Source organism: Mastomys coucha, unplaced genomic scaffold (assembly GCF_008632895.1).
Source record: "Mastomys coucha isolate ucsf_1 unplaced genomic scaffold, UCSF_Mcou_1 pScaffold5, whole genome shotgun sequence".
In the NCBI taxonomy this organism is placed as follows: domain Eukaryota; kingdom Metazoa; phylum Chordata; class Mammalia; order Rodentia; family Muridae; genus Mastomys; species Mastomys coucha.
In genome coordinates, this window is record NW_022196911.1 from 23,661,655 (window position 1) to 23,670,778 (window position 9,124).

At 48.8% G+C, this 9,124-nt stretch overlaps 1 protein-coding gene across 1 annotated transcript; it reads right to left on the reverse strand.

The window, feature by feature from the left end:
• Positions 1 to 1,287: 1,287 nt before the first annotated feature.
• On the reverse strand, positions 1,288 to 4,390 carry LOC116078131 (serine protease 30). The gene is made up of 6 exons (XM_031353109.1): positions 4,295 to 4,390; positions 3,364 to 3,390; positions 3,085 to 3,250; positions 2,724 to 2,995; positions 2,192 to 2,352; positions 1,288 to 2,021 (listed from the first exon to the last, which is right to left on the reverse strand). Exons 1-6 carry the CDS (start codon positions 4,344 to 4,346, stop codon positions 1,767 to 1,769), a joined length of 933 nt encoding a protein of 310 aa, XP_031208969.1. The 5' UTR covers positions 4,347 to 4,390; the 3' UTR covers positions 1,288 to 1,766.
• Between the last annotated feature and the right edge of the window lie 4,734 nt (positions 4,391 to 9,124).

Here is a 9,124-nt window from a genome sequence, read left to right on the forward strand (position 1 = left end):
GAGCAGGTGTTAGAGTTACTCTGTCAGACGATTTCTTTAAAACATATATCTTATTGGGGGGGGGCTGGAGAGATGCCTCAGTGGTTAAAAGCACTGGCTACTCTTCCACAAGACCCAGACTCCATTCCCAGCACCTACATGGCAGCTCCCAGCCATCTGTAATGCTAGTCTATAGCTCTAGTTTCAAGAGATATGAATGAGCACTGCACAGACAAACACTCATCCACCTAAAATAAACAAATCTTTATAAAAATTATTTTATTTTTAATTGTGTGCACATTTGTGAACCACATGGATATGACCTCAGAGGCCAGAAGCAGGACCTACTGCAGTTGTCAGCTGCGTGAGGTAGGTACTGAAAATCAAGCTGTGCTCTGGAAGTCTCTTAACTGCTAGGCCACCTTTCTAGTTCCATACCAAAGGATTTTTTTTTTCTCCCAGAACAATGATGTGTTATGGATGAAGAATAAAAACCAAGTGTGGTAATGCATGTCACTACTGCATACATTTAGGAGGCTGAGGCCAGCTTGGGCCATATAGTGAGACTTCCTTCTAGGCTAGAGCACAGGTTCTGAACCATACCTGTTTCGTAGAGATCCTACCCTAGCATGTGTGACCTCAGGAAGCTCACATTCCCTCTCTGAGCATCTCTGCTTTCCCACTGCAGTGCTGTTGTATGACTAAAGAGTTGGCCCAAGTAGAGCTGAAATGGGACCAGGCCTGTGGTGACATGTGGGTGGCTGAGTGTGACAGGATGTGTCCCTGTGTTCCAGATTACTATATCCTTAAGATCTTTGAGTCACTGCAACCTCCAAATCTCCCAGGCTGTCACCTGCAAAACTGTAGGGTTATGGGTCCATCATCTGCTCCGCCATGGGGCTTGGCTGCTGGGGGAGGCAGGGCTCAGGAAGTTGACCACGCTTACCCTATGCTGTTGCTGGGCGGGTGGTGGTGGACCTTAGTGAAGCCCTGGGACCCTGCTCCAGGCATGGGGAAGCGCAGTCTGGGTCCCTGGGCCTGCAAGGAAGCTGGGGGCTGTCTGGTTCTCAGGCTCTCAGACACCCAGGCGCCATTGGATGCAGCTGAGGAGCTGAGAATGGAGTGTGGGGGCTCACAGGCTGGATAGTCCTTGGCTTGATAGTGGTGGTGGGCTTGAGCTTGGGCTTGGTGGCAGCTGTGGCTGAGAGCACAGAGAGGGCCTTCTACAGGAGATTAGATGGTGGCTCTACAGGCAAAGGCCTTCTCCATGGCTCCCCACAGCAGATCACAGTGAAAGGAGGCAGTCCATGGTTTTAAGACATTTATTGTCATTGGCAGAAAGTAGATGAGTAAAACCGTACCCCACTTCTCAGGGTGGGCCTGAGATTAAACACCTTCTGCAGGAAGGAATGTCTGGGAAGGAAAGCTTATTGGCTAAGCCCTCCAGGCCTTTAGGTTCCTCATTAAAACAGAGATCTGTCTTGAGCCTACAGGTCATGTCCTCTACATGTGGAGGGGATTATGGCATTGCCCTTACGTGATCGATGGCCACAAATCTATGGGAGGCTGCGGCTAGTGACAGGGGCCTGGTGCCTGGGAACAGGTGAAGCACCTACTCTCCCCTTCAGAATTTCTGGGGCTTCAAGCCTTAGCTCAGCCGGGGACCAAGCTACCTTTCATGGTCTCACACAAAAACAGCATTGAAGATTTATTTTCTCAGTGTCTATTTTGAACTTCTGAGTCTCCAAGCCCAGCGGAAGAGGATCCAGAACTCTAGAGCTCACAGTTCACAAGGACCCTGGCAAGGCAAAGGCCAGTAACACTGGCAGCAGTATTTGGTATGCCCCAGAGGCTCTGGAGTGGCACTCGTAGGCTTGAGAGTGGTTCTCTGCCAGGGTCCTCTGAATCCAGTCCACATAGGCTGGCACCCGAGTATAGACACCAGGTCTGTAAGGTCGAGCACAGCCAACTCCCCAGCTGGTGATCCCGACCTGGATCCAAGAACTGTTGATGACACAGACGAGTGGTCCTCCAGAGTCACCCTGAGAGAGAAGGAAGAGGACCCAGTCAAGAAAACCCTTTTTAAAACACCCTCTGCCAAGGCCACAGAGTCTGGGAGAGTGTTCTGGTCCTCCTAGAGTCCCTGGGACATGGGGCTTGAATACAGACTATACGACAGGAGTACCAGGAAGAGCCAGAGGGCTATTGTCACCTGGCAGGAGTCCTTCTGGCCTTTTACAAAGCCCGCACAGAGCATGTCTGACTGGATGACTCGCTTCCCTGACAAACTGGTCCCCCGGATGTGGTACATCTTTTCACATTCCTCTGAATCCAAGAGAGGCACAGCTAACTCCTGGAGGACACTCGCCAAGTCTGGACCAGAGAAAGGCCTGGCCTGAGTACAGCCTGACCCACTGGAGCCCTGCCCATCATGCAGACAGCCTGGGCTCCTTCCATCTCTCTGTTCTGTAGTCCCTGTCATGTCCTCAAACCAGAAAACAGAGTCAGGAAACAGGGTTCAAGTCCTGTCTGACCCTGTGAGCTGTGCCGGCTTCTATAATCTCATAGCTGCTGAGCTTCAGCTTTCCTGTTTCAGCAATAGGTAGAAACCTGGACACTGGGTTGGGCTTCCCCAAATCCACAGGAGTGGGCACCTGGGCCAAGATGAAGCCCGTAATTTGGCGGCACATGCCCTAGCCAGGTCTTCCTCTGGGCAGGGGCTGGGTATAGACATATTCCCTTACCACGTTCCTGGGTGGCCCCCCAGCCTGTTACCCAGCAGACAGTCCCAGGGGTGAGGGGAGCCTGGGCTGCTGGGAGGCAGACAGGAGTGAGCTGAGGAGGCTGCAGAGGAGGGTCCAGCTGCACCAGGGCAATGTCTCCACTAGACACATCTTCCCAGAGGTAGGTGGGATAGACAAAGATGTTCCTCACGGCCACTAAGGTTGAGTGGGGTTCCAGAAGGGAAAGTGTCAGTCCTCCAACCTTCACGTAGTAGAAGCTAGGATCCAGAGACCTAGGAAAAGACAAGCCCAGCCTGTTAAGGCATCTGCCGAAGAGTGACAGGGTAAGGACGGCAGCCGCTCTCCACCCTACCTCACTAACCTTCGGAAGCAGTGGGCAGCCGTGAGCACCCACACCTCGTGGATGAGGGAGCCCCCACATATGTGACCCTCTTCAGCTATCCACAGGCTGACATGCCAAGGCCATTGTCCTTCCAGAGCAGCTTGTCCACCTACAATCTTCCCAGCATCTCGGGTGTGGCCACATACTACAGAGGGACCTTCTCAGAAAGCCAGCCCCTCTTGGGTCCCACCATCTCCAACAACTCCTTTCATTCCCTGCCCTGGACTTTTACCTGGGAAACTCTGGGCCATTCATTACCTGAGGGCAATACATCTCCACGTCCCTCTAAAAAACAAGAGAAGGTTTCTTAGTGGGCTCTGGTTAATATAGGCACTCACAACTGGCCAAAACACTAAGAGTAAGCAACCGAGTGCTCATCCCTAAATGGGATAGTCCATATCTACATCAATACCCTCCCAAGCTCCAGATCCTCCAGAAGAGGAGGCAGAAGGAATGAACGTGGGAGGATGGGGAGGCATGCTGTGAAATGCTATGTGTTCTGGACACAACGTGGTGGGTGCATCCATGCAGCTACTCACAGCTGCTGTAGACGCCTGCATGAGACCTGTGCAAGGTCAGGCCATCAACAATCCACTGTGGGTGGGGATTGGCTCCCAAGGCCCACCCCTCACTAAGGAGCTGTTGCAGTTGTTGGCTGGTAACTAATTAAGAGTTGCCCACACTCCACTGGGTGGTCCACACCCGTATGTGTGTGTGGATAGCAGTGGCTGGACTTTGAGCAAAAGAAGAAGAGAAGGGAGAGATGCAGACGATGTTGGAAGAGTTACGTGTTGGGGAGTTTCAGGGGAGGTGGAGAGAGAAGGCAGGTGGTGGATATGATCAAAATAAATTGTATACACATGAAATTCTCAAAATAGAATTAAAACAACAACAACAAAAACAAGAGAAGGAGTGAGCATTTCATTCATGAAGTTATTATCCCCATGAGACCTGACTGCGAACGGTGCCCCACTTAGGAAGAACAACCATCTTCTCTTTGCCCCTTTCCCCTCTTGACTTTCTCAGAGGATCAGTAGACACACGAGGTTTGGCCTCTTAGTCTCAGCCCCCTCCAGGTTGTCTAGGGAGAGTCGCAGAGGATCATAAGGAAGCAGGAAAATGGAGGAAGGGTGTGGAAGCCGTCATGGGGGAAGGGCTTGAGGCAGAATGAAGAATCAACACTCCATACCTGTCAGGATCTGCAGCAAAAGAAGAAAGATGCACCTTGCCCAGGACTCCATGGCTCCTGTCCAGTCCACAGCACGGTGGGGTGAGAGTCCTTGAAGTGTCTAGGGGAAGGTTGCATTTCAGTGTTTAGAGGCAATCAAACTGGAACCCAATTACCTGACAAGACTCTCCCAGTCAGGCTCCTGTTCTGCAGTTCCAGGGATGGGGTTTAGTGAGCCTGGAAGTTCATGGGCCATCGGGAGCCAGAGGCGATAGGAGCCATCTGTCAGTCCACCTGTGAGGTTAGTATAGGGAAGTCTCACCCATTCTTCTGGAAGGTGGGGACCCCCATTGCCTTACCCACTTTGTCTAGGAGACCCAGGAAAGCTAGAAGATCTCTGCCCTCCCTGGCCCCACACCAAAATCAGAAATGAGAGAGGAACACCTAAGCCCAGGCTCCTTTCTCAACACTGGCTTATGGCCCTCTCTTGGCCAACCTTATTTAAGAACTAAGAGCCCATGGGAATCCTGTTGGTCACTGTGGAAACAAATGTAGCCAGGGTTTGCCCTCCAGTCCAGGAAGTATCAACTCAGAAATACTCAATGTTTTTTCAGGAAGATATTTCCTTCTGCCACTATGCCGACTTCAAATTTCCCACTACCATGCAAGGGACAAAAGACAGACTCGGCTCTGGCCTTGTTGTGCCTCGCTGCTTCTCAAGGTCTCAAGCCAGGACTCCAACGACCCCCTCAGTGGGTTCCTGAGGTGTGTCTTCCGTCTGACAGCAGCATTGCTCTTCTATAGTGCTGGCTTCTGACTCTTAGTGGCCATGGAGTCTCCTGGACTCCTGTTTGCTGTTTGCTGTTTTCTCAGAAGTTCTAGAGCAAACTTGGCCCTGCCTCACCTCTAATACAGGAACAGGCAGCCTAGTAGCACAGGCTCATGGATTTCTCTCCATGTTCACTGGCTTCTCAGACCTCAGAATTCTGCTACACGGGCCCTTTCTCATCTCTAAACATTAACAGTTCCTGGCTCTCACTATTTTCTTAGCTGTAGTTAACTTCTCAAACATTTAAAAATCTTATTGCTTTTTCAGATATCTGCTTAACTCTAGGCCAAGCTGATAATTGTTTGCATAAAATTTTCATTGTCCATGTAACAGGGTTTCCGTGACTCTATGCCCCCTGCTAAACACACCTGGGCTTGAAGTACAGGGCTGTGTTAGTAAGTCCTCGACTCTAAACACCAGGTACTCATCTGTGACATGAATATTCCCCACTAGGAATCCAACAATTCGAGCCTCATTTTGAACCTCAGTACAGGCAACATCGTCAAGTGATCAAATATATCAAATAAATATGGAACAATGAGTTCCTAATGATACTACCAAAAGAAAAAAAAGACCTGATTTGTGTTTTTTCTTTTTGTTTTTCGTTTTGTTTTGTTTTGTTTTTTGTTTTTTGTTTTGTACCTTATTAGGGAAATGACATACATTGAGGATAGCCAAATACTAAAGAAAGCTGTCTCCTTGCAGAATTCCATCAAGTGAACGAGGCACGTGAACATGTGCAATCTAATGAATTCCTTCGCCAAGGCTATGATACTCAGCAACTGCTCTCACCATCTCTCATGCTAGCTAGCCCCAGGCCTCACTGACAAAATGCCAGAGCAAATCAACTCAAACATCCCCTAGACCCTTATCGTAAATTTGTTTTTCTTGGTCAATCTATAGAACCTACTTATCTTTATGGATTTTACAAAGGTATTTTGCTTTGTTTGTTTGTTGTTTTTGTTTCCTTTGTTTTGTTTTTGAAGCAGGGTCTTGTTACAGTTGCCAATTAACCTCTCACATCAACCAGCAGCAGCAGCTCCCGTGCTAAAGTTTTGAGTTCCCAAATGAAAGACACACATAAAGCCTTAGATTTTTAATATGCCTTAAACAGCTCAATGGTTAGACCATTCCAGAATGTCCATGTGGCTAACACTTCCCCTTTGATCCTCCTGAGTTATTACTTACTAAAATCTATATTCCATCTTTGCTGCCCTAGACCCAGTGTGGGGTGGGCCTGGGGCAGCTCTTCCCCGGGGGCCCAGGGCAGCTCTTCCCCAGCTCTTCCCTGATTGGTGTGCTCTGCTCTTCTGTACCTCTCAAGCCTGAACCTTCTCCTTTCACATCATGGTGGTTCTCCCTTCTTCCTCTCTCTGTTCTCTTGCCCTAAAGACCCACCTCAGCCTCTCTGCCTCGCCATTGGCCGCCGGCAAATTTATTTACCAATCAAAGCCAACTGAGAGCAGGGACCCTCAGTGAGCATCTTACATGCAGATTCTGGTGCAATTTTGGGAACCCAAATAACATAATACAAGCATTAGACCAAATCCACAACAGATCTCACTACATAGCTCTGGCTGTCCTGGAACTCACTCTGTAGACCAGGCAGGCCGTAAACTCACAGAGATCTGCCTGCCTCTGCCTCCTGAGTGCTGGGATTAAAGATGTATGCCACCATGCTCAGCTTACAAAGAGTTTCAATGTAGTATTAATCCCAATAGACTAGAATAAGACCACTACCACAAGTTTCCAGCCAAATTTGAAGCAAGCCTTATTAAATCCTGGCCAGGACAATGGACGCTGGTCTAGTCCATACCCAAGATTCCCAGAGAATGGTGTCAAATTGCTAGTCAGGTTCTTTTTTTTTTTTTTTTAATATTTATTTTATGTGTGTGACTACACTGTTGCAGTCTTCAGACACACCAGACGAGGACATTGGATCCCATTGCAGATGGTTGTGAGCCACCATGTGGTTGCTAGGAATTGAACTCAGGACCTCTAGAAGAGCGGTCAGTGCTCTTAACAACTGAGCCATCTCTCCAGCCCTAGGTCAGGTTCTTATAAAGTCAAACCCCACAAGGCTACATATTTCCTGCCTTTGTTCGTTGGGGCCAAGCATACATCCTGGTGGACTTCTTGCCTACAAACCCCTTGCCTATATGTGATCAAGTACATCCTATGCAATTGGGGCAACCAACCTTGTTAATAGAAGTAAAAACACATGGTTTGTTATCTTACATGAACAGTTCCCAACATTCCTGGAATTTATATGTCCCTGGGCAAGTGGGGCTAGCCAGTTAGAGAGGCGTTCTCTCTCTGTGTGTCTCTGTCTCTCTGTCTCTCTCTGTCTCTGTCTCTCTCTCTCTCTCTCTCTCACACACACACACACACACACACACACACACACACATGAGGCAGGCATGGCCACACATGCCTGTAAAGCTGCCATGTGGGGAATGGAGGTAAAGGGTCGTTAGGGCTTGCTGCCAGTCTAGCTCTGGGTTTAGTGAGAGACCCTGTTTCACCTGTGTGCATGTGTGCCTTCTCCCTCTTTTAAAAACAAAAACAAAAACAAAAACAACAACAACAAAAACTATGGACCTCTTCATTCCGCTCATCCACTTTACAGACAAAAATGAAAAACCAACTCTCTAAAATCCAGAGTAAAGAAGGGCTGGATGTAGCTCAATTCATAGACTGTGTCTAGCATACAGGAAGATTGGGGTTTGACTACTGTGCCACACAAACTGGTTGCGGTGGGCAAGCCTGTAACCTCAGCCTCTGGGTAGAAGCACCAGGAGGATCAGGAGTTTAATGCCATTTGCTACCCAGAGAATCTGAAGCCCATCCAAATAGTAAACAAAGTGTGACTTCAACCAAAGCAATAGACTTCAGAGTGGGGCTTCCCAGCCTGAGTCACCCAGTTAAAGGGAGACGATACAAGTAAGCACAAGAAGTGGCCAGGTGTTCCTTTCGCAACTGGAGTAGGACAGGGTGGCCAGCTTTATGACAAAGCCAGCTCCCACTGAGTTTGCACGTGGAGGCTCCTTCCCTTCCGGGCAGTCATCAGCCAGTGTGAGCTCACCGCTTCCCTACCTCCTGAGCTTCCCTACCTCCCCAGGAACACTAAATCACACTGCTCCACCCACAGCTCCCAGGCTGCGGCTCTTCAGACTCCAAGCTATGTTCTTTTTGCTTCAACAGTTTCTGAGTTTAAACCAATTAAGAAGGAGGAGGGGGAAGAGTTACTAATAATAAGTTAATAATCATATAGATGATAAAAATAAATAATACTTAATAATAAAAATATAAATAAAGTCAATCCCACAGGAGGGACTCTGAGGCAGTTTAGCCATGAATGAGTCGAACAAGGGAAGACTGGAAGGCATCTAGTCAGAAGACATCAACGTCCAGGTGGGCTGGGGTGCTGCTTTGAGCAAAGAGAGGGGTGGGCTTTTGTTGATTTTTGAGGGGAGGGTAGCTTCTTATCATTTTCTGCTAGCCAAGACTCAGTGTCCAAAGATGTTTCCCTTCTTGTGTGAGACACGGGTCTCACCCTAGAAACTGCCGAGCTCCCCTGGCGGCTGATGCCATTGTCCTGTACAAACATCCTGCCCTGTGGTTTGCTCTAAGGCTGATGACAGGCCAGAACAGCTGAAGGATTGCGCACAGGGTGGGGTAGAAGAAACTCACTAGCTCCAACATGCCGGAGGCCAAGTTCACTGTGTGTCACAGCCTTGGACAAAACATTCCTCCGGTAATCCATCCACACGTCCACGAACAGTTCCAGAGGGTTAGGCTGGGAAGGGGAAAGACAGTGTGGAAGCAAAGATGTCACCCAGAGACCTCTGAAAAACAGAGTGAAGTCAGTGCCTTCAGCTCCATGAGAGGGAACCAAGGCGACCGTCACTACAACCCATCCACCACAGGAGGTCTCCACAGAAAATCCACTGGGAAGTTAGTGATATGTTTCCCAGTTGTGTGACTTTCAAAACCAGTCACTTTTTTTTTTTTTTTTTTTT

Excerpts from the sequence above, each read along its gene's own strand:
- LOC116078131 (XM_031353109.1), bottom strand. The coding sequence starts at position 4,346 with ATGGAGTCCTGGGCAAGGTGCATCTTTCTTCTTTTGCTGCAGATCCTG. Across the intron at positions 3,251-3,363 it reads TGGAGATGTATTGCCCTCAG|TATGTGGCCACACCCGAGAT; the intron begins GTAATGAATGGC and ends GTCCCTCTGTAG. Across the intron at positions 2,022-2,191 it reads GCCAGAAGGACTCCTGCCAG|GGTGACTCTGGAGGACCACT; the intron begins GTGACAATAGCC and ends CTTCTCTCTCAG.